The sequence below is a fragment of the Sprattus sprattus genome (assembly GCF_963457725.1).
Source record: "Sprattus sprattus genome assembly, chromosome: 20".
In the NCBI taxonomy this organism is placed as follows: Eukaryota; Metazoa; Chordata; class Actinopteri; order Clupeiformes; family Clupeidae; genus Sprattus; species Sprattus sprattus.
Window position 1 is genome coordinate 2,286,007 of NC_137918.1, and position 25,610 is coordinate 2,311,616.

General features: G+C 44.7%; 2 protein-coding genes across 2 annotated transcripts; one reads left to right on the plus strand and one right to left on the minus strand.

Annotated features, from left to right (window-relative positions):
- The first annotated feature begins 826 nt into the window (after nucleotides 1-826).
- Nucleotides 827-5,929, plus strand: LOC308381903 (uncharacterized protein). Its single transcript, XM_080859550.1, has 6 exons — nucleotides 827-1,197; nucleotides 1,873-2,351; nucleotides 3,233-3,297; nucleotides 4,085-4,215; nucleotides 4,773-4,939; nucleotides 5,085-5,929. Exons 2-6 carry the CDS (start codon nucleotides 1,875-1,877, stop codon nucleotides 5,253-5,255), a joined length of 1,011 nt encoding a protein of 336 aa, XP_080715676.1. The 5' UTR covers nucleotides 827-1,197; nucleotides 1,873-1,874; the 3' UTR covers nucleotides 5,256-5,929.
- Nucleotides 5,930-7,241: 1,312 nt separating this feature from the next.
- atat1 (alpha tubulin acetyltransferase 1) lies at nucleotides 7,242-25,113 on the minus strand (the record flags this gene model as incomplete). The annotated part of the gene is made up of 12 exons (XM_080858712.1): nucleotides 7,242-7,605; nucleotides 8,052-8,124; nucleotides 9,594-9,697; nucleotides 12,770-12,944; nucleotides 15,689-15,763; nucleotides 17,375-17,420; nucleotides 22,809-22,910; nucleotides 23,139-23,252; nucleotides 23,367-23,424; nucleotides 24,003-24,094; nucleotides 24,493-24,553; nucleotides 25,022-25,113. The coding sequence occupies 12 exons, from the start codon at nucleotides 25,111-25,113 to the stop codon at nucleotides 7,242-7,244; spliced, it is 1,356 nt and encodes a 451-aa protein (XP_080714838.1).
- Nucleotides 25,114-25,610: the final 497 nt, after the last annotated feature.

A 25,610-nucleotide genomic window follows, 5' to 3' on the forward strand; every position in this document is an offset into this window, starting at 1 on the left:
GGCGCACATTTTTGATCAGCGCGGCCTATTAGGATTATTGTTGTTATGATGGCTAAATTGTGTGCACAAATTGCAAAATCAAATTGCAAATCTACAGCATGGTCTAACAGAGATTTTGCTCAAAGGTATTCCTGTTTCAGATATCGTACAATTAAAAAAAAAAACACGGAAAATGACCAAAGGGTCATTCACGAAATATTTTGTAATAACATGTCAATCAGAACTCTTATTTAAATGTATTGCATACGTTAAAAACTATAACCCTGGTGAATGCTCAATAAAAGCTTGAACACAATCCATATAGAGTTGTAAGGCTCAGTTAGATGGTTCAGTTGGGAAACTAGTGTTATTGTGGCTCCGTTTACCTAGCCTAATTTCCCTCCTTGCCATGTTATGATCTCAGGTGACAGCTGAGGGTTTCTTTCAGTACAATTGTTCCACACCCAGTGTTATAATGATATCATTTTAGATGTCAAGCCTGTTTCTATGGCTATAGGTGACATGTTTCTTCAGGCTACTCTATATAACCTATGGCCTTCTTCAAGCGAAGGTAAATAGGCTAGACCTTTGAATAAATGTAGTGAATAAAGTGCGTAACTTAATTTCTGCGAAACCTTTGGGAATCCTCTAATCTGTCTTGGTTTTTAGGGGAAAAAAGCAACGCCCATGATTGATGTGAACTTTTGAGCTGGCCGCACCAAGCTGAACACAATTCATCTTTTAGGACCAAAGGAAGGACGAGGATGACTACGAAGATTGCCAGGGGAAGTTGGTAATTATGCCGCTGTGATTTTTTCGGGGACGCACCTACGATTACCCGAGTTATGTCTTTCCGCCCACCAGAGAGAAGAGTTGGGCAAGCCGAGACGGCGCTCTGGGTGTGGCGAGGAGTGAGAGGCGTTGCTTTTCTCAATTCGAGTGTAAAATGTTTGACGGAAGAAAACTCTTGCTGACACCCATAACTTCTACCGTTTCGAATGTCTGTGAGTATAGGCCTATTTTTAGCGTCTCAGGAACGTGTTCAAGAAGAAAACGACAACAAGACCACTCGGAACTCAAGTGTCGTTACGGGGAAGTGTCGTACAGACACGCACTGCCTCATATTAACCTGTGTAATAGGCTTTAGATTAATTTGTGTATCGAACAGCCACGAAGGAGAAGAGATCATGTCGGAACAGGTGGAGAAGTCGCAATAAGGTATGGACCTATTTGTGCAGGAACCTTCTAAAACATGTCCTACTCCTGAAACAACTAAATCATAGGGTATACTTTGTCTTTATTTTCGTTTTACCTTCAATAATCATGTTTATAAGTCGAAGGCGAAGAGGGCATGTTTACACTTGAAGGAGAACATATCTCGGGACATCAAACTAAGACAGCTGACAGTTTGGGCAAGCAATTTAGCTAGCCTAAATGTCAAGTATTTTCTTTCTTAAAGGAATGTGTGCAGTTCAGTGCTATTCCTCTAATTTTTCTGACTGCAGAGTCAAAGGACTTAATTCACAAACGTGTGGGTTGGCACTCGAGTCTACTCGGGAGGCTATTTCATGTAGGCTATAGATTAAACACACTGTACGCATCAGCTGTAACTCTTCTACTGCGCAATTGACCTATGCCCCGTTGTAATGCAGCCAGAATAAACTCTGTGTACAGAGAAACAGTGGCAGTACAGATACCTTATAAAGTGGTGCTTCTGATATTTAATTGCCATTTTCCTGTCATCTGTTCTGTCATTCTTATTTTCCATCAGCTCTGCCATTCTTTCACCCCTTCTTTGCATCTCTCTTGGCATTTTCCCTTCCCCTTTTTGTTCTTCCCTCCTCTCTCTCTCTTTCTCTACCGCCCCGCTCATGTCTTCTTCCATGGCTTCAGTCATGCGGCGCTTCAGCTCCGAGGGGTCACTCCTGGACCTGGATGTGTTGCCATGGCGACGGGTGGAGCTTAAGACAGCAGAAGAGGCACAGGAGGACCTTAATGTAGGCATCTACACGCCAGACCAAAGCCCTCCGAGGTCACCTGTAGTCCCAGTCATGACTGCTCCAAGGGGAGGTCGTGGGGGCGCTGGCCGAGAGCTTGTGAAAGAGCACAGCATGAGCGTGGAGAACATCCATGTGCTGGACAAGGCCCCCAATGATCTGCAGGTGCTGTCACTGAACGAGAGCTACCGTGCCTACAGCGACGGCCAGCTGGCCCCGGCCCCCGCGGGAAGCAGAGAGAGTATGGGCAGCGACGCCCCACCATCCCCAAGTGGCTCCAAATGCAACCCTCTGTCCACCGCGAGCCTGCACCGCAGCCAGGCCAGGGCACGACTCTCTGCCGCTAAGCTCCACATCAAGAGCCTCTTCTCCACGGTAACGCTATACTTGGGCACACTGAACGGTGTTCCAGAGTTTTTGTCTTTGTTTATGATTGTTTGTGAATGCTGAGAGGATTTACCCTCTCCATTACAACCAGCTTGTCCTGTCCATTGGTCATGCCTGGGTCATCAGATTACAAGTACTAGAAGATCTTGCCCAAAGCCCTCTTAGAATACAACTTTTTTTTCACACAAACAACCAAAACAATGGAACTTGTAAGACGATTCCATTTATTAGGCCATGGCCGTACTTTGTTTATCTTTCACCAGAAAAATCAGCATTCCATTGCATGTCAGACAGTTTTCTACCCGTGGTACAGGATTTGCTGTAAATATTATCAGAAATATCCGACTCCTCTTGCTTACCAAACATTTACTCTGTTGTTTCCGGAGTAACCATTTATAGATGGGTAAATGTACACATTTCTTAGTGTGAGTTAGTGTGCAGGTGAATGTTAGTTGGTGTGAGTCAGGTTTCAATATATGAGTGTATAGTTCGGCATTTAAGTGTGTGTTTATGTGTTTGTATGTGAGGTTCTGGTGTGATTGTGATTATCTTAACATTGGACTTAACCTCGTGTCAGTCCATATGAGGTGATGTGAATGTCATCAAGATGTTACATCAGTCTGTCACCAAGACTTTGTCACAATGCACACCCTGTGGTAGTACTGTGCATTCTTCTGAAATATAGCCTAACAACATAGTGACATGAATGTTCAGTAGACCGTAGAGAACATAGGGTCTACTGCATCACATCTGTATGACTGAAGATAGTCCACGTGTGTGTGTGTGTGTGTGTGTGTGTGTTACAGATGGTGGAAAAGATGTGTGTATGTTTTCTTTCACAACTGTGTTCCTAATGTAATCTTTTCTAGACACAGAGTCCCCACTCCTCCCACTCAAACCTAGCTGCCACTGAGCAGAAGAACAGCGCTACCAGGTAACCATCCTAACTCTTAGAACCTACCAGGTAACTACCCCTAACCCTTAGAACCGTCACAGATGAGCAGCACCAGTAGGTGCTCCTAGGTATCATATAAATCAGCCATGGTCCTAACAAGGCAATTTAGCTTTTCATTGCAGCAGATTGGATTTTCTCCCCTCCAGATTCCTGAGTTTCATTATACCACCTACTCTGATTCTGTGAACGAAAAGAAAACAGAATGACAGTGTTGCAGTACCACACTGTGGAAATGCAGTGGTGTCCCAATTGTAAAAAGTACAAATTTTCACGCATTGAACCACCGGCTTTTCCTGTTAATAGTTCTCTTTTTTTTCCTCCGCTCTTCGCTGTGTATGACCTCTTCCTCACCTTTAGCTGTCTTTGCCTCACTTTCATTCCAACTCAGCCCCAAGTGAAAGCACATTTCTGTTCTTATGGTAATCAGCCTTATCATAAACCAGCAAGTCCACAGCTGACTTGTAAAACCGGTGCTCTCCTCTCCTCTCCACTTCTTTTTCCATCACTCTCTCGCTAAATGTGAAAGGTCCGTAAAGACTTTTGAGAACATGCTATTTTACAATACTCATAACACAAACAGGTTGTATATAACTGGCATGTATGTGTTACTAAAATTGAAAAGGTTCCTTATAATTGTATGGATCTATCTCCTTCTGTATTATGCCATCCTTGCATTGTTACATCACTCTTCATCTGTCTGTCTCTCACTCTCTCTCTCTCTCTCTCTCTCCCTCTCTCTCTCTCTCTCTCTCCCTCTCTCTCTCAGTACCACGGAGAGGCGATCGCGTTTGCCCTTCCTGAGACAGTGGAGTCAGGTGGGCCACTCCAGAGCTCGACTCAACCGGGAGGAAATGGAGTCTTGGGCGCTGTCGCTTAGCAACCTGCTGTCCAGCCGCAGTAAGTAACCGCTTATGGCCGTTTTTGTCAGAGAGAACAAGTGTGGGAGAGAGAATGATTGTGCTGTGGTGGTTATGGCTGATGAATAGGCTGCTGGGGCCGGTCAGGGTTGAGGTTGGGTCACTGTATGGTGTTCCAGCTTTTGCCGAGAAATCTCGTCTGTTGTCACCCGCTCACTGTGGTCCTTACATCACCTCCTCAATGAATCAACTTTGCAAGAAAGCAGATGGGGAACATTTCATCTGAAAACTGATCCCTTCAGCTTAAGAAGAGGAGATCATATTATATAGTTGTATAATATATAGTAATAAAGCATAGTCTGCTGTCACTAAATACTGCATGTTGGTGAGTTGTCTTTAAAAGTCCCAAGAGTATCATATTCTCTGCCAAGCTTGTGAGGTCACTGCTGGTGTGTGTGTGTGTGCACCTGTGTGTGTGTGCGCGCCTGTGTGTGTGGGAATGGTCCAGCTGTGCTCCCACACCCCTATCAGTTCTTTTGAGGGTTTCTCCTCATGCACACTGGGGGTGTTTTAATCCTTTTGGCTTTTTGTTCGCAGCGGGTCTGTCTGTGTTCGGGGCCTTCCTGCGCTCCGAGTTCAGCGAGGAGAACCTGCAGTTCTACCTGTCGTGTGAGCAGTACCGCCACAGCTCCAACAACTTCAGCCTGCAGCGCCGAGCCCGAGACATCTGTGCCACCTTCATCCAGCCAGGGGCGCCTAGAGAGGTAACACCAACACACCCTTCAAAGCGGCGCCTACACAGTTAACAGAACCCCCCCCCCCCCCCCCCCCTAACACACAACACCTCGACATTTAATACCCAGCTCACCAGGGTTTTCTGCCTGTTCTGTTCTGGTCTGTCTCCTCCAGGTCAATCTGGACAGCAAGACTCGTGAGCTAACTCTTCAGCTGCTGCAGGCCCCCTCCCACACCTCTCTCTCTCAAGCACAAAAGCGCATCTACTCACTGCTGGACACAGACTGCTACCCACGTTTCCTACAGTCACAGATCTACACGTCACTGCTGCAGGATGCTGACTAATTCTCGCTGTGTGTTTGTGTGTTTGTGTGTGTGCATGTGTACGTGTGTGAGAGACAAGCACTGCTTCATAAAATGGCACATCTACCTCTCCCTACTGCAGACTGCCTAGCAGATGGAGGTAAGGGTGGGGGTGTGGACAGAGACTACTGAGTGATCTGGCATTAGTTGAACTTTGGGAGGTCACTGGAACGTTGTAGCTCTCTGTGTGTGTGTGTGTGTGTGTGTGTGTGTGTGTGTGTGTGTGTGTGAAGTGAGTGTTGAAGGTAAGAAGGGTGTGGAGCCCATCTTCACCCAAACCCTCCAAGCACCCCACCAAGTAGAGAGTGCATGAGGGTGTAAGGAAAGGAGGAGAACGGGAACGACACTGGAGAGACTCTGCACACCCAGCACTAATCATTAAACAGAATCGCCATGGCACCACTGTTGCTACGGTCTAGCAAGCAGAAGCGGAGGAGCGTGCTGACGGGATGGAAAAACACGGCAGGCAAGACTCAGCTGTGCAGGCATAGTCAGGCACTGAAAGTATTTAAAATTTCCCCCTGAAATTCCCCACCGTTTTAAATTCAAGTTGAACTTCTGGCGACCTGATATGACCAAACACCCCAGGAGCTGGACAGTGGCCTTCACACTGTTCTTTTCTAATCTCGGTTAAAGTATTTCTTTTTTCTGTGTTAAACCATGTGAAAGATAAACATTTAGAAATAAATCATTTTTGTAAAGCTTGTTTGTATTTGTCTTTTCTAAAGCTGTTTGTTTTTGACATCTCAATGAATCACTTTGCTCTCAGGAAGCTGCAGTAGCTTTTCTTGGGTCCTTCTCAGAGCTCCAGAAGACCTCAGAATTAATGGAGTATGGTAAAGGTCATGGAGCAGCAGTGTGCTCTCTGCTTCTTTGTTGCTGGGATACATGATCAGCGGCTGGGGAAAGAGTGTATTGTCTATCTGTGTCTGGAGCATGGTGCACTGTGGGTAAATCCTCTGCACTTAAGGCTAATGGAAGAGACTGCATCCTTGCTGTGTGAGTCAGCTGTGAGTTAGAGCTAGAGTTAGAGTACTGTACACTCTAGTACACTTCCGGGCTATGTGATCAGCAACCTATATTTTCACGTCACTCCCTATGTATAAAACTCCAAACTTTCCAAAGAGTAGTGTTTCATGTTAGCCAATTACTTGACAGAATGGGTTAAATACCTAATGGCTATGCTTTGTGAACATGAGCAACAAATGCTAATATTGCTAACAGTATCTTACCATTGCTCACCCCCTTTAAGATTCTTGCCATTTGTGTGTCTCGTTGACTACCAGCTGTACTCCAATAAGCTGATCGGTACAAGACCATGAAGCAGGATAAGGCCCTTTAAGGAGTAGGCCACCTCCTCTTATGTCACATCACCCATCAGTACTGACCTGTGCCCCTAGAGGGCATTTAATGAAGTGCTGGCCACGGGCCACTGAAGATTATCTGAGTTGTGGATTCAGCAAAACATTGCAAAATGTCACTTAGTTAGTTAGTGTAAGTCTTAAGACAGTACAACTGCACAGTCCTCTGATGATGTCAGCCTTTAAACAAATAAAGTATGTAACAAACCACCTGAACATGTTGGTCTGAAAGACCACTTTAGTAATACAAGTATGTAACAAACCACCTGAGTATGTTAGTCTGAAAGATCACCAGTCATTTTGCTAAGTAATAAGTTACAGTAAATATAAACGGTCATAAAAAGAATCTAGTTGACACTATTGCTATGTTAGTCCGTGCATAGCTTGTGCATATATGTCTTTGTGACTGCTGTGGAGGGTCTGTCTCCTGTCCATTCTTCACCCATATCCAGTGGGCAGAGAAGAGGAGAAAGGAGTGGGGTTGGCTGGTGTGGTGTGGTTGGCACCGCTGCACCTTTTGGAGCCACCTTCATCTCATGCCCTGCGTAAACCCCTCTCTCTCTACAGGCGCGTGAAGGTTGGCCAGGAACGCAGGGGTCAGCCAGAGTCACCAGGGTCGGGTGCTCCGCTGCTCCTGTTTCTGCCGCACCATCTGGGCTGTGCAGCGCCCCTCACCCCCCACCACCCACGACCAGCTCCCACCCGCGGGCGCCTCCTGCCTCAGCTCAGGCAGGTCCCTGCTTTTCCTCTTCTCCGCACCTCCATCTCTCCAGCCTCCCACTCCCCCCATCTCTTCTGAGTCGAGTTGCATCTCTCTCCAGTTGCTTTGGTCGTTCTGCTGACCGCCGCTCACGGCTTCAGGCCGTGCTTCTTCTGCAGCACCCACCGGAGGCGCTATGGAGGTCGGAGTGGGTGACGAGACCTTCTGTGAGACAACCAGCGGAGGCAGAGGGAGAGGTGGTAGCTCTGGCCTACAGACAGAGAGACAGGGAAAGGATACTGTAAGAGGCAACAGAAAGAGAGGGGAAGTAGAGAGAGTGAGAGAGAGCGCAAGAGAGAGAGAGAGCATAGACTAGAAGGAGTACACAGCTGCAAAATGATGGTAAGTCCAAGTGTCATGTCCTCTGTAACCTCCCCTGCTGGCTACTGTCTTCTTTGACACCCACACAGGCTGGAGGCGCTTGAGAAGTGTGGGAACATCTGCTATGAATAAAATTACTCATGAATGCACATACAGTTATCTAACAGGAGTCGTAATGATGGAGTCTGTACCGAATTCTGTTCTAATGTAGTTTGCATACTGATTATATGTGTACGAGAGTTGTTGGTCTGTGCATGTGTGGAGGAGGGTTTCTGAGTGTGTGTGTGTGTGTGTGTGTGTGTGTGTGTGTGTGTGTGTAGTGCGCATTGCTCTAACCTGAGTGAGTGTATGTGTCCCATATATGTCTGTCGACCTGTTAGACCCTGTCTGTCTCTGTCTGGCTGCAAACCTGAGAAAGCACACACACACACACACACACACACACACACACACACACACACACACACACACACACACAGACACACACACAATCACACACACCATTAGGCCAGCTCACACTGATGTGACAGCTGATGAAACTGTGAGTTTTAGAAGCTATTTTTGGGTTTTGGGTTCACTGTGTATCACATGGAAAAAATGTGTGCATACTTAATGATGCTTTGATACGTCCAGCACAAAATGGCTGTACATTACGCCACTATGCATAAATACATCCGTCTTCTCAGCATTCTCCACTTTTATGCAGATTCTCACTGTGTATGTATTGTCCTACTGCAAATACCTACATTTGTTTAACATTCATAAAGGCATCACAGGACAGCGAGGCGTGCAGAGTTCTGTCCAAGATAAACTAAATGTACTTTTGACAGCAGGTGCGATTCATTGCATGTTTATAAGTCATCTTTATCTTCTCAATAACTCAGACAAAAGTTCATATAAATGTCAAAATCAGCATCTGATGAATATTAATGAAATGAGCAATGGCATGCTAATTCATATTGACAATCTAACTGTAGAAATATGGAAATATAGACACTTTGTAGATGCTGGTAGACATAGAACAATCTAGCATGAGCTCTAACGTGTGCGTGCACGTGTATTGTGTGACTAACGTGTGTGTGTAACGTGTGTCTAACGTGTGCTCAATCTTGAGATTTAGAGAAGTTGCAGCTGGTTGACATGTTGTTGCCCCACTACGGTCTTTCAACATCCTGCCTGAATGATTCTGGACATGATCATTTACAACCTAAAGGCACGGCTAATGGAGTAACCACTCATGTAGATAATTGCACACCAATCCACCATCCACTCCAGGTCAAAGTTCCCAAGGCTTGTGGGAATAACATTGACAAGCCTCAGCATCTCTTCCTCCCTCCCCCTGATGCACCCAGTCCATTAGCTGTGTTCTTCAATTGAACGGACATCCCACAGGTCAAATCCCTGATGTAGGCTATCATCCAATATGATAATAAACTGTGATTTTCTCCAAATTAGCAAATGGTGGATGAGGAACATCTGCTGGTGCATATATGGTATAAGGTGTTTAGTGCTTGCGGTGATTAGCTAACCACAGCTGCAATTACTGTCAACATTACGCATCTGGGATGTGAAATCATTAGGCTGGCCACTGCCAGACAGGCTGGACAAACTACCTTTAAGGTAATATATGAACTCTTCTCATCAGATCAACATAACTTAACTCTTTTCTCAATCCCATTCCTTTTGCTTTATTTTGACAAGTAGTTTAAAAACATCTTGACTATCTGAGTGTTTTTTTTTACACAGAAGTGGAATTGGTGCTAGAGAATGTTGTTTAGTTGGGTGATGATGTTATGTAGGTGTTGCTCTGTGTGTAGTGTGGTCATACAGCGTGTTTTTGCACTGTTAGTTATGTAGTCAGTGTGGTTTGCTGTGTACCTGAAAGTTTGAGGGTGCCTAGCTGGTCCTCCAACAACAGCCCCATGCCTCGAGTGTTGATATGGCGACTGTACATGTTGCTCCTGGCAACCAAACCCCAGTGGCTTCCATGCGGATGATGTGATTTGAGGGGAATGTAGCATCAATACATCCAGACAAGGGAGAGGAAGAATGAAAGACACAGAGAGAATGGGGCAGAGAAGGGGGAATACAAGTAGAACAAAGGCAGAACAGAACAGAAATAATGAATTTTATCAAATCAAGTCACAAATGAACAGGAAACCAAACCAATGAACATAATGTTCAATGTAAAACCATAAGTAAATGAGAAATATGGAATCATTAAAGTCATGTGATGTAAAGGGGAACTGTAAGAATGTGAAAGGCTTCAGCACATCCCTGACTGACCACAGAGGTCTCTGAACCCCGACAGGAGAGAATTGTATGGGTGTTTGTCATCATCACTCACTCGAATGCAGCGACGGTGTCTTACAACTGAACAAGGCTGAACTGGTCATGGGAATTAAAATAAGCCATTGATGGAACTGGAAATATTGCTATTCTGTTGTTGTAAAGTATTAACTCCTATTTTTGTATCTGCAAATCATTTTGGATGTGTACTCTATCGGTCTCGCTGAGACCTGAACAAATGGCATGTGAACCCCTCCCCCCCAGATAGCCTCTCTCCTGCTAAAGCCCTTTGTACCCTGGGTACTGTTCGGCGACGCTCGCTAAACGGTTTAGCGAGCTAGATTCCAGGCTAAAAAAAGAGAACGCCCCTTTATCGGGTTCGGCGAAGCAACTTCTGATAAATTACCATAGTAACATATCACTTAGCACTAACCTGCTCCAGGGCAGGCTAACCAAAGTTTAGCTGGCTAAACTTGACACACCCACGCCAAAAGGAGGGATCCCATTGACAAGGAGTCATATTATAGTTCGATTAGCGTAGGAAGAGTTCTTTGCTATTGCCAAGATCCATTTTTCCATCATGATGAGTTCTTGTATGAGCGCTACCGATCTTCCCGACAAGGAATAATTCATTTAAAAGACCTTCTCGAGTAATGTATTGCAAAGCCAGTCGAACATTGAATGTCTTCACCTTTTTGCGAGTGGTAGCCTTTATTTTTGTCAGCGATGCGGAGAACAAAGCACTCATAATTATATGACAGTGGTATTAGTATAGTTACCTCCAGCAAGGAGGTTATGCGATCGGGTCCGTTAATTTATTTATTTATTTGTCCGTCTGTCTGTGGACAAGATTTCTCAGAAACTACTGGGCGGATCTTTCTGAAATTTTCACAAAAGGTGGATCTTGTTCCTGGGACATCCCCATTACAATTTCTGGATCCGGATCTTTGTTTTCACACCTAAAGTGACATTTCTCGAAAACCAATGACCGGATTTTAATGAAATTTGTGTACCTCCTTGCTGGAGGTCAGAAATCTCGGATTGCTCTTGTTGAGACATGGGTACAGTTGATACATCCGAAATAACTTGCATGCGCAGCAATCCTGAGACGTAGTTTTTAGTTTGCACATGAATACTAACGTCTTCTTTGATCCCAGGAAATTTGAGCACATAACCCATCTCCCTTACGGAGATATTGGCGAAAGTTGTTTAACCTACTTCATTGCAAACGTGTAGTTTTGCAAACGTGTCTAGTTTTTGTGCAGTAGTGAATAAAGTCTTAATCTACTACACCATACATAGCATATCATTTTTGTAGAATCTCCCTTTTGTCTCCCCCTTCCTCTCACCTAAAGGGTGTGGTCATCCCCTCCCCTATTGTATTGTACCTGACTGAATTGTAAAAATGCCTACACATTCTGCTATCAGGTAGGCCTTTCTCTGAGCAGCAGCAGAGAGGGGGCCCCATGCCAAAATAAACTCCAGAAACCTGACTTTGTCCTCCGGTCCCTCCTTCAACTTTGGTGTGCTCATTTGAGATTCTGTCACCATGTCAACCGAACACAAAGCTCTGACTCAGAAATCACTGGGACGTGACAGAGGTGTGACGTCATCTCTTTTTATTTGCTTTTTCATCATCGCTCTCACGTCGTCTCAGAGTCTCAAGTTCAAACCAAACACTAAAACCATCAGCAGTAGAAACTCTCTAAGTAGAAACTCAGCATGGCTCATGGCTACAGAGGAGCTGGATCTATTGTAAAAGGGCACATGGTATACACACTGCCCTGGACAGAATACTTACAGCTCTTTAAAAAAAGAAACCTTTTCTCTTCATTTCATGCCTCATACTGTTCAGGCATGAAAGGCATTTCAGGCATATCCTCATCAATTCATTTTTTAATCGGTAAATGTAATCAGTGTTCAGTGGAAAAACCTTCATTTAAACAACTTCGGTAAGACTAAATAACGAACTAAAGGTCGTTAAAACCCACAGCCAGCAGAGAGGCGGGCTGGAGAGAGGAGTCATTGGAAGCTGAGCCGCGATCGATTAAGAGAACTAAAGAAGGAGCGTGGGAGAGAGAAGCAGAGTGTGTGTGTGTGTGTGTGTGTGTGTGTGTGTGAGTGTGTTGTGTAATGAGTGAAACAAATGCATTAAGGGATAATGGGGTGGCGTCACAGGACAGAAAAACAAAACATAAAAAACATGAAGGGGTTATTGACAGAGGGGACAGCAGTGATGGAGGGATGGGAGGGGGTCATGTTTAGAGGAGTGCAGAGACATGAGAAAAAGGTCATCGCAGAGAAGGAGGGGGAGTGGCAGTCAGAGAAAGAGATACACACAGAAACTGAGGCCCATTTATCCTCAGCACAAAGCCGGGTATATAAACAAACAAACACAGATAAAAGCCCCATCCCCACCACCCCACCGCACATTCCTTCTGTCCAACAGTGCGTGCCGTACACACACTATCAGCTGAGCCTTGCCAACCAGGCTCTTGACTGGCTACATTTGTCTTGGAAGGCTGCATTGAGACACTAGATTGGCTCACGTCCAACAGTGATTTAGGATACAGATTCAATCCATCAAGAGGCTCCCTGAGCATACAACTGTACACATTGACACACACACACACACACACACACACACACACACACACACACACACACACACACACAGTCTCACTAATTTTCTCCAGAACACACAGCTGGTGCAGACATATATAGTGAACACACATGTTTTGTTGTGTGAATGCACAGACTCATACCTGGTGCGTCTTGCCCTGCAGTTGTCGCTGAGATGGGTGTGTGCGTGCAGTGCGGTGGGGGGAGTCCTGCTGGGGGAGGATCCCACGCTGAGGGAGCGGGACGTGGGTGGGGAGGGGAGGGGACCCCCGGGGCGAACAAACGGCCAGGGGGGGACTCTCTGCTCCTCTCGGACCACTGAGGGGGGGCCACACAGAGAACCAGTCACAACCACAGCATTGACCATCCTCTGGTCCTCTAGCGACCTAATGTTCCACTATACCAGCTGCTGTACCAGTAAAGATATTTTAACTTGTTTATCTGTTAAACAGGTTTATCAAGCTCTGCACTGGGGACTGCTCTAGCTGTGGAGAGAAGGATGTTGCACAACCTGCTCAACATAATGGGCAACACTACGCTCCCCTTACACAACCTTCTTTAGACAACAGTGTTTTCAGTCTAAGGCTCATGCAGCTTCTTGTAATAATTACAGGAAGCCATTCCTACCAATAGCCATCTACAATAACTCCCCTCTGTACCAAGAGAGGAGACGACTCCTTGGAGTGTCAGTGCAAAATGCACATTTAAAATTTGATTTGCATATTAACAGCAATATCTTGCCTTTTAGTTATATCCTATTATTATTATATTTCTTTTTATCTTGTATAGTATTTTTTTTGTGTGTGTATATATATATATATATATATATATATATATATACACAGTGGGGAAAATAAGTATTTGAACCCCTACCGATTTCGCAAGTTTGGCCACTTGCAAAGAAATGTGTGATCTAGAATTGTATTTGTAGGTGTATTTTAACAGTGAGAAACAGAATATCAACAAATAAATTCAGAAAACTGCATTTTATAACATTTATGACTTTATTTGCATTTGTTGCAAAAAATAAGTATTTGAACCCCCAAGCAAACAGCAAGAATTCTGGCCCAAGAAGCACACAGATTAGTCCTCATTAGGTCTAACAAGGTACACCTGATCTCAACTGGTGACGTTTATAAAAGAAACCTGTCCAAAGAATCATACTTCACACCTTCAACCTCACCACCATGGGCACAACCAAAGAGTTGTCCAAGGACGTCAGAGATAAGATTGTAGACCTGCACAAGGCTGGAATGGGCTACAAAACCATTGGCAAGCAGCTTGGTGAGAAGCAGACAACTATTGGTGCGATTATTCGCAAATGGAAGCAACACCAAACAAATGTTAATAGCTCTAGGTCTGGGGCTCCATGCAAGATATCCCCTTGTGCGGTTTCAGTGATCATTCGAAAGGTGCAGAATAACCCCAGAACTACACAGGGGGAGCTTGTGAATGATCTCAAGGCAGCTGGGACCACAGTCACCAAGAAAACCATTGGCAACACACCACGCCGTAATTTTTTGAAGTACTGCAGAACTCACAAGGTCCCCCTGCTCAAGGAAGCGCATGTACAGGGCCATCTGAAGTTTGCCATTGCACACTTGAATGATTCTAAGGAGGATTGGGAGACAGAATGTGGTCAGATGATACCAAAATCAAGCAATTTGGCATCAACTCGACTTGCCGTGTTTGACAGGGGGAATGCTGAATATGACCCCAAGAGTACATCATACCCACCATAAAGCATGGAGGTGGAAACATTATGCTTTGGGGCTCTTTCTCTGCCAAGGGTACAGGACGACTCCACCGCATCAAGGGGACTATGGATGGGGCCATGTAACGTGGAATATTGGGCTTGAACCTCATTCCCTCATTCCCTCCCATTGAAAACGCAACCTTAAAGATTTGGAGAGGATCTGCAAAGAGGAGTGGACCAAAATCCCTCCCGAGATGTGTGTAAACCTGGTGACCAACTACAAGAAACGTCTGACGTCTGTGTTTGCCAACAAGGGTTATTCCACCAAGTACTAAGTCATTTTTGTCAGTCAGTTTTATTAGGGGTTCAAATACTTATTTTTTGCATCAAATGCAAATAAAGTCATAAATGTTATAAAATGCATTTTTCTGGATTTTTTTGTTGAAATTCTGTTTTTCACTACACACCTACCATTACAATTATACAATTATAGATCACACATTTCTTTGCAAGTGGCCAAACTTGTGAAATCGCCAGGGGTTCAAATACTTATTTTCCCCACTGTATATATATATGTATATATATATTTTTTTGTCTGTCTGTATGTCTGTCTGTCTGTCTGTCTGTATCAATATGTATGTTTCAAGGTTTATGAAGAAACAACAGTGAAAGTTTTCCTGAACCGTAAACACAAATGCATTGACACAATGACAAATGTTGCTGTATATTTACATCACAGTATAAACAAGTGCCTAATATGGCAGCTATTGTGGAGGGAGTCAACTTGACTAAATGGCTGGGATTAAAAGCAGCAAAATTGTGACAGTGCTGACTTGGCTTTTCGTTTTAGAACAGTCCCTGAGGTAAAAAGCAGATTATGGAGATTTATTCTTCTGTCTTTCTGATCTCAACTGCAGCTCAACGGTGAAACTAATTATCTAGGGTTTGAATTGAAATGCTGACAGTAGAAGATCTGCAAACTAGTGAGATAACTTGAGAGTAATTCCTGCAATGGGCTTGTACTGTTAACTTATCCCACTCTGCTACTTTCTTCCTCTTTTGGTCTGAAAGTTTCAAAACGTTCTGCTAGAAAATGGAAACTGTTTTCCGCCGGTCACATTACGCCGACTCTGAAATGCTACACAGTATACAGATTTCAGATATCTTAGTATATACTAAGAACCCACCAATGGACATTCCACACATATGCGCCCGGCATCATAAACACAATCATCAAACTGCATATAAACACACTCACACAACACACTCCCACTCCAACATTCCACACCTAAAAATATCCTCCATGAACACATGACAAACAAACACACCACACAAGCACATCTCAGCCCAGCACTGCACCACTCACCATCTCTCTCCACTAGAGAGTACGGCTTGATCTCTCCCTCTGGCCTTCTGGGGGGAACCTTTCTCAATGGGACCGCTGCAAAAGTAATAAAAACTATGATTACAAATAATCCTAAATAAAACTTCAATGACCTCTAGCTACAGTGGTTGGGATTGACGGGAGGGCTATGTGGAACAACATTGGAAAACAAGACAACATAACACACAAGGCTACATTTATGAACCAGCAGTGCCATGCTGACGCTACGCTTGCATCAGGTTCATTAACTTGTGTACACATTATATATATATATTTATTATGTATATATTAAATAGGATATATATATACACACAGACACACACACTCAATGCAAGTTGTGCAGGGAGTGGAGAGGTAGCAGGTGGTGTGTGTTTGGGGCATGTGGGTTATGGGACTTCAGGAGTTTAGCACAGCTGAAGGAGAGAGGGACTTATGCTGGAGTGGAGATGCATCAGAACAACAGGAACCCTGTGAAGAGTTGGGATGAAGACGCTACAGGAGAGAGGGATGACCAAGCTATGTGATCAGAGAGAAAGAGAGACAGATGGAGGGAGAGAGAGAGAGAGGGAGAGAAAGAGAGACATAGGGAGGGAGAGAGAGAGGGAGAGAAAGAGAAACAGGGGGAGAGAGAACAGGTGTTGGAAGAGAGGCATAGAGAGAAAGAGATAGAACATCCTTACAAGAAGCAGTATATCCTCTGATCCGTTAGAGGTGAGGGTGGAGAGCCTAAAGTGAAACATAAGCTGTGATGTCATCAAACCTTGACAGTTCCCTTCAACCCTTCAGCTCCAACCATTCAGGCACACCCCAACACATACCTAAAGACTCCCCTAAATGTATACAAGCACAGACAAAACTTACAGAAAGACTCCCCTCAACGTATACAAGCAATGACTAAATGTGCAGAAAGACCCCCCTAAACGTATACAAGCACTGACAAAACTTACAGAAAGACTCCCCATTACGTATACAAGCAACTACAAAACGTACGGAAAGACTCCCCTAAACATATACAAGCACTGTCTGCTGTACTGGCCTCAGAATCACACTCTCCCTCGCCTCACATCCCAAAAGCAGCTTTTCAATGAAATGCAGATAGACTACCACATCTGTGCCTACACACCAAAGCATAAAGCTGTATATCCGCATATATGGGAACCCCACTATTCCACACTACTTTACAACAGTTACAACAGTCCAGGTACTCTTTTGTGTATTTTGTCTAGGGCACACATCCCTAACAAAATCAAAAACACATTCAACCCATGTAGACGAGAACCCATTTTAGCTCCTACCATGCCCTGCCACAGTGCATTGTGGGAACTCAAACTCTGCAATCTGTACGTGCTGCTGTAAATGCTCAAGTGCTCCATTAGCGTCATAAGAAATCAAGCTCATCGAGAGTGGACCTTTCAATGTCACGTGGCCTGGTGGAGATCAGATGCTGCTGACAGCTACACAGGACTTCACTGGAAGACGCTGAGACTTGGAGTGTTATTATCCAGACTGAAGGTCACTGCACTCCAGGCTGTAACCTGTGCTTGCTTGTGGGGGTTGAGACAGGTACACCCTCAAAGGAGCAAAACATCCACACTCACGCACGCACACCCTTTCTTAGCCACTTGTGTTTGGATGAAAAGAAACCTGTTCTGCAGGTCTGTCACCTACCAGATGTGTTCCTGAAGAAGCCGTTGAAGACCACAAAGTTATTCACCTGGAAATGGAAAAAAAGAGAGGATAGGGTCATGGTTGTCCATTTGACAGATATCTGGTTATTAAACTCTGGAAAGCTGCCTGTGGTGTCATAACAACTTTAGGTTACGATCGATAACCCCGGTTCTCTGATAGCATGAGTAAGGTATCTCACTACACAAACGCTGCATATTCCTCAGAAGCCCTCTACCACGGCTGTCGGGGAGGGGGCCACCCCCCCTTTATAATGTGGCAGAACATCATTGAAGGTTAGGAACATCTTCACCTGTAGAACTTCATGGATATTGTTGGGGGCGACCGGAAGGCGTCAGCACACACCTCTTATATTGATACCCCTTAAATACCTCCCCCAATGGCTCGAATGGTGGTCCCAATAAAGCCTCAGACACCAGGGGCCAATCACATCCAGGAGACAGTGGTTCAGGGCGTAAGCGCCATGCTTCGGGCATGAAATGGTAGGTCAGGGGGTGCAGTCTCACTGTCTTCCCATTAAATCCCTCAACACGCAGATATAGCAGTCAAATAAACTTTGACAGTGGAGAGGGATTTCCCTTCATCAAGGAGAGTTTTAGGAATGATAACATGATCCCCACAGAACACTGAAAGGGCACTTCCTCAATGGCAGTGCGCCAGTGCTCAAACAATCGCCACTTACCGTCATGGAAAAGTAGAAGTACACGGTGATGAATGGTCATCACAACATTCTGGAGTGGGCCTCAAGATGTTAAATTGAACCCCTTCCTGGCCAAGCCAAGAGTGGCGTGTTCTGAGTTGGGGGGTCTGCCTGAGACAGCAGGGGTGTTCTGTGTGGGGGGGGGGGGTCTGCCTGAGACAGCAGGTCCCTGTGCAATGGCAGGGGCCGTGGCTGTGTGTAAAGCATTTTTTGTTTCATCCGCTAAAGGCATTTTTACACTTCTACGATTCTCTCCGATTTGGTCGTAGAGGGACACTTTGGCACGCCTTGACACGCCTTGGTAACACCTTCACCCAGGTGTTGCCGCCCATCCGACCCGTCGGAGAGCTGGTCGGAGACAAACGCTTTTTTCTAACTTTTCTTAAAGAGACGGAGAGAGTCGGAGACCCCCTTGGCTGTGATTGGCCAGTTTACGACATCATTTCCAAACAACGTCATTTCCGGAATCACACATGTCAGGAGCTCACATTTCCTGTTTTCTGTCAAAATGTTTTAGTACGACTTTGGTAAACTACAAAGCTGCACAGCATGCAGCATTAGGCTACCGTATTTTATATAAACCCTCGAAAAGTAAATTTCTCCCGACCACTGTTGGTCTCTTGGCTGGTGGCTCGGTGTTGAAAGTGCCTTCTCCAACCAGCTTCAACTGACATCTAACGTAATTTGCTACGGAGTAATGCTGGCAGCATAATTACTTTGCATCTATTAAATAGGAAATGTATTTCATGTATGTGTAGAACCTATTTAGAATGACTGACTTTACATAAAACGGCAGTGAAAGACATTTGAGTCAAACATTACTTTTGCCTCAATGAGGGTGGCGTGTGAGAGCATAATCGGCACGACAACGTTGTACTTATTAGCAGCACACTTTTGAGAGTTATTGTGAATACGCTAACGCTTGATTTAGCGGAAAATCTAGTAAACGTACGTACCACCTGTCTCCTGTTCTGTTGTTGTTGTAGTTGTCGCTCAAATCGCTACAAGCACGTCCTCTGCTTATAACTCAAACTAGTCCAGCAGCTCCACCATCAACCATTGTCTGTTAGTTGCCATCATTCGCTGTTGTGAGGATTCCCGGGAGGAGGAATTTATACAATAAACGACTACCACACACACAACGATTTCTCTAAGATCGTCTTCTTGAAAATTGGGCATTAAAGGTGTCCAGGCAGAGGATAATAAGTGAGTGTGCTCCTGTATGTGTTTTTCATTATATTCATGGTTGAAAAGGCAGTCTCACAACTGTATGTTGAGGTATCAGAATCAGAATAATGTTTATTGGCATGTGTATGCATTCTCTTGTTGTGTTTCTGATATAACTATAACACTGCATGTGGATTGGTATGAAGACTGCAGTGGGTTTAATTTTCTGCCCCTTACTTCATAGTTCTACGGGTATTTCTGTTCGAAGTGTGCATGCTTTGTTTTATAGTGACGTTTCACGCTAACACTTTTGACAAGGGCAACCGTCTCGTTGCAGATTAAACACATCGGTTTTGTCCTGCCCACAAGCAGCACAAACGCATAGCCTACTTGTCAGTCCACTCTGTCTTAAATTCGAGAGTTTTGGAATCAACTTTTCGTGTGTGAGAGCCTGGCAGATGATCATTAGTAAGTGTGCTAATGTATGTGTTTTTCAACATATTCATGGTTGAAATCGCAGTCCCACAACTGTATGTTGAGGTATGCATGTTCTTGCTGTGTGTCTGATATAACTACAACACTGCATGATGTATGATGTATGATGTATGATGAATACCGTGGGTTTATTTTTCTGGCCCTGTCCTCAGAGTTTGGGGGGTAATTTTGTTCGAAGTGTGCATGCTTTGTTTCATAGTGACACATTCACGTTACCACTTTTTGACAAGGGCAACCGTCTCGTGGCCAATGAGTGCATTGTCATAGCGTTGTAGTTATTCAAAGGTTACCCAGCGATCATTGCAGTATGAATGTGACAAAAATACCAAAGAAAATAAGAACGTATTCATTTTATTGGATCGTTTTATAATAGTTTCTGTATTGTATGTAAGATAAGCATATCGTTTTGTTATAAATCGCAATGTTTTTCACACAAAAATGACCACCACGATGGAGATACATTTGCCTACTCAAGTGAATATATAGCATTAGACATGTTAGTATTGACTGTGCTACATGTCTCCAAGGCCCATGTGACTGCACCTGCCCGACAGGTCCTGAAGCAGCATCCGTGTCATGTCAGTGACAGTTGGGAGGAAAAACAATCAATGACTTCCAATAAAGAGGTTATGTGGTAGCTACGGGCTCGACAAACAGTAGTTACCCCACCCAGCGGTCTGGCGTTGAATAGGTTGAATAGGCTTTAGGACGCATAGCCGTCGGAGTAGTATGTAAGCCCGAGTGACCAGTACGTTCAATTTTTTCTGAATCAACCGCCTGCCCCCGCCCGCCCATTTTTTTTCGAGGACGGAGAGGGATGCAGAAGTATAAATTAGGCTTAAGTGTTTCTGAGGCCAATTTGGCGCAATGAAAATAACCGATAGGCTTGCTTCCCTCACTGGCCAGAGTGTGGGACATCAGAGCCAGTGGGAGGGTGTGTGTAAAGGAAGCCACCACCAGGAGATTATCTGTGTCGTTCAGTTAAAAGAACTGGCCATTGTGTCTTCCCAGAGGCATACAGGTCTACTGATGGGTGACCGCAACGCGATCAGATCTGTTTCGCCAAGTGTGAAGGAAGTTTCACAAGGGTAGCCCTGGAAGAGGTGATCCACTCCCTGGTTATACACCACCGGCACATATTGTGTGTTCCATATTGTGCCGAGTGGCGTGTCCTGCGTCAGGAAGCGCCTGTACAAGCGCTGAAAACCCCTCATATCCAGCTTGCCTAGGGGGACAGTGACAAGTACTGAAGTCATCAGACCAAGACATGCAGCTTCCGCTGTGACACAGAGCAAGACAGGCATGTAATGTAATGGGGATGGGCGTACGCTCTACATGACCGAGTAATAGACAAAGAAAGTTGAAAGTTATTGACTGGGTGACCTTCAGTAAATGTTTAGTTAAGTTGACCTGAAACCCCAGTGACGGACTGGTGCGTCATTAGGTATTTGGTGTGTTTGATAGCTTCCTGCTTTGACTTTGCAGCCACAAGCTAGTCATCTATTTGAGTTGCCAGAAAAATTCCATATGCATTTCACACAACAGGGCTTAGAAAGAGGCCTGTGTACTCGTAGATCACCATCTGAATGGTGAATCTGAGACACTTTCTGTGAGGGGGATAAATGGGAATGCAATAATAGGCATCCTTCATATCGTTCTTAGTGAACCACTCACCTCGGCACACAAACCCCGAGTGGGCTGTTACTCAGAACCTGTATTGACTGAGATGCTTGTTTAACCGCTCTCAAATCCAACATAGGGCTGATGCCCCCCTCCCTCCTTGGGAACCACAAAATACCTAGAGTAGAAGCCGCTTTGGCTCTGAGATGGAGGTGAATCGCTCCTTTCTCTCGCAGAGAGGTAATCTCTGCCTCAAGAAATTGAGCTGCATCCCCTGTCGCTCTCGAGTATATTATATTTGAAAATGCCAAGCAGTTCCTGAGGATGTCACAACAATGAAAAATCTGCAGTCGCAGTCACAAAGCAGCAGAGTTGTTTTTCCCATCTGCTAAGCCTAAGCACTGGTACTTGGCAGGGTTTCCTGGGACTGACCATCAGCCATGGTAAGTGCCGCAATCATGGTGTCCTGTTCGGTCAAGCTAGCATGGGGAGCTAGCTGACATAGGTGTTTGCTATGGCTAATGTTTGGTCACAAGCTAGCCAATAGTGCAGAAGTTATTGTTCAGCTTAACAAGTTCTTGTTCAACTTTATTGTAACCATTGTTTGGAGACAGACTGGTTAAAGATATTTGCACCCAGCAAGTAAGTGGGTAGCTACGCTCTGTGGACAATTAACATTAAATTATGGCTGGCGTAGTGGAAGAGTTCCTCTGAGGAATACAGCAGGGAGGCGTACACCATGATGAGATACCGAACAAAAGCTTGAAAGAGACCTCAGGCACTGAAACTTTTTTAATCTCAGCCTTCTACGTGACGGTATATCTGATTAGAAACTATGCATGTTTGCATATGTGCGTGGGTGTGTGCGTGCGTATATGTGTATGTGTGTATGTGTGTGTGCATATGTCTTTGTGCGTGCCTATGTGTGAGTGTTTGTGTGTGTGTGTGTGTGTGTGTGTGTATGTGTGTGTCATTACAGAATTATTTGCTGAGAGCTATAGACAAGACTGCTGCCTGGCCACTAGAGGTCACTAATCACACCACTTTACACCACTGCTGTTTGATTGATTGATTGATTGATTGATTGATTCACTTAATGATTGGTTGATTGATTCCATTCTCCTTTAACCCTCTGGCTTTTTGGTAGAATTCTTCCTCATGCTACAATTGCTATTTCTTCCTCTACAACATGTACGCTTGTGTGAAAGTCTAAATTTGAATTTCGATTGTACTGACCTTGCAGTGAGCTGAAGGAGTGATAACTAATGATTGACATAACACAAAGGCTGTACAACAATTTTGCATATACAAATACCAGCAGCCACCGTGTGAGACATGATTACAGGTAAATTATTACGGAACTACCATGGCCACAGTTCTGTCTATAGAGAAACAAACAGGAATGTTAGAACCTTTCAGGTTGAAGCTGCATACCTGAGGAACGCCCTCTTTTAGATTAAAGTGTTTTCCGAGAAAAGCCAGGAACTTAGGGGAAGGCCTATCATAGGCCAACAGCTCCGGCTCCACCTTCTTATGCTGTTCAGGTGGCAACAAAACATACAGATTCACAGTCAGATATAACACAGCGCCAGAAAAAGACACAAACACACACAAAGAAAAAGGCCTTTGACTGAACAGAAATATCACAAGTGTGTGTATGTGTGTTTGTGTGTAAGAGAGAGAGTGAAAGAGAGAGAGAGAGAGAGCGAGAGAGAGAAAGATAGTGTGTGTGTGTGTGTGTGTGTGTGTGTGTACATTTGTCACCTGCAGCATGAAGTTGAACAGGTCCAGCCCACAGCCATGTCTCTGTAGGTTCTCTGTGATGTAAAAATCCAACACACACAATGGCTCTGTCTCTATGTGCGCCCCCCGCTGGTCCTAGAGCCACATTACAACAAACATCAGAGTATCAGAACAACAGGACTGATGTGGTGAAATAAGAATAAGGTGATGGTACCGTAATGGATGACGAATGACGTGCAGCTGACTTACCAGGAGAAAGAGCTTCTTGTATCCAACCTTAAGGAATCCAACAGCCCCACCTCTTCCTCTAAGACACAAAAAGAAAGAGAGAGGGAGAGAGAGAGAGAGAGTGACAGAGAACGAGAAAGAGAGAGAGCGAGACAGACAGACAGAGAGAGAGAGAGATGATGTAAAGAAGGATTAAGAAGAGGGAGGATGTGCGGATCGCAAAGGAAGGGAACATATTAGAGCTCACCTTATGTACTCTGTTACACGGGTTACTGTTTTTAGATTTCATTACAGATCTAAGTGTGTGTGTGAGAGCAGCATGCTGCAACCCTGCACATCTAAAGCAGGCCTCTCAGCAAGGAGGCTAAAAGCCATGGTGGCAAGCTTTGTTTTCAACCACACCACTCTCTAATCCATTGGCATAGTGCATGTGTGGGTGTGTGTGTGTGTGTGTGTGTGTGTGTGTGTGTGTTTGTGTGTGTGCATTACCACCAAAGCCAGTATGTTTGCCCTACATGCGAACAACCAACCCCCCTCAGCCATCATATGTTTGGGAGGGAAATAAAACTTAACATCGCCATGTGGACTGGAACCTGTGTCTGAGTGGACGTGTGTAATAGGTGTTTGCAGGTAGAGTTGGTGTGTTTAGGCCTTTACCCATTCAAATCTCCATCCTTAAGCAGGTACAGCAGATGTGTGTTACTCTGGAGTTTGGCTGCACTAGTAATGGGTGCAGGGAGCTGCTGAGCCTGGCAGAGAAAGGGAACACAACTAAATCCTCAGCTACATCACACACGTGTGTCAGACACACAAACAAGTACAGAAATGGTTTATTTTATGGTTTGTATCTCCACATAAAAGAAAACAGGTAGGTCATCCCATGTGGGTGTGTCCTTAATGTGTGTCTATCCAACCTTGGACTTCAGTATCACTGACATCTATCTCAAACTAATGCTGATTTGTTTAGCTTCTTGGTTAAATCAGTATGCCGTCTGAGCCTGTACACACACACAAGTTTAAACTTTCTCTGTCCACACATACAGACACACACAGCCTACAGGGTTAATCCGATCACACACACACACACAAGCTTCAACCTTTTCATCCAACACAAAGACTCTATATAGGGTAGGTTCTAATTTCTCACCTTGGCAGAGGCTTTCCCCAGCTCATCGATTACACTGGCGATAAGTGCTTGAGGATCTCCTCTAAGAGACAAACAGGAGGAGGGGACAAAAGATAAAAGAACACAGTCAAGCAAGGGATGTCAACTAACTAATAGTGAGGACACCAGCAGAGTGAAACAAATGACCACACACTTAAACGCGCACCGCTGTTTCTCTTCAAAACGGCTTTATCAATATAACTAAGGATAAGCCGATTAAGTCCCATCACGTCATGCAAACACACATATTGCATTAAACTAGACGAGTCGCTTGCAAGCAGTCAATATAATCGTGATGTTCCTAACTGAGCCTGACGTCCTAAGATTTCGCTGGTTAAAGCAGTCATAACAACACTGGCTACACAATAGTAGCGTATCTGACTAGCTTTGTTCTTCCAGGACCATCAAGACCTCTCTGATGTAGTATAGCGAATAAGAGATGCAGGACTTCCCTACATCATACAAATCATATTATTGCAACCATCTAATGAGGTCAGATTAGTCGTTTTACCTTCCAGCGGATTTTAGACCCGCTGCCAGATTCTGATCCAACACTGCAATCTGCTCCGGGAAGAGAGCATTGATATCAAAAGGAAATTCCATGATAGCAAGAATCCGTGCAGTCCCGACTCTCTGCAGTGTCGATAAACCCGAAGAATCCGGTAAGCTATTCTCAGGCTGCTGAAGCAGGATGAGTGTTCTTACATCTAAGGTCCAACAAAAGGCACCACAACAATGTCACTATACGCAAATGTCTATTTTCTACCACATGTCAAACTCTTTCAACAACAAAAAACGCTACCGCCTGCAGCTAACTCCTCGCAGGCAACATTGTGGCAGGTTCGCGCTGCTCATTGTCTGACCGCTCCGTCACTCCCTCCAGCTCGATCAGTGGCGCTCCCAACCACAGCCGTAGTAACGGTAATAAACACAGCCGCGAAATTTGTGGATTTGGTCCTGGATAACTGGATTGGACTATTCAGTGCTTATAGAATATAGAAATCCTATTGAATAAGGCACAAAGACTAAACAAAGCAAAATCAAAACATGGAGGTTGGTAATTATGTCGGATAACATGAAGTAAATATAGAGATGGCATA

Bases quoted from the DNA above. Each gene is read 5' to 3' on its own strand.
- LOC308381903 (XM_080859550.1), top strand. From the start codon at position 1,875: ATGCGGCGCTTCAGCTCCGAGGGGTCACTCCTGGACCTGGATGTGTTG. The intron at 2,352-3,232 runs GTAACGCTATAC...AATCTTTTCTAG, and splicing joins TCAAGAGCCTCTTCTCCACG to ACACAGAGTCCCCACTCCTC. The intron at 3,298-4,084 runs GTAACCATCCTA...TCTCTCTCTCAG, and splicing joins CAGAAGAACAGCGCTACCAG to TACCACGGAGAGGCGATCGC.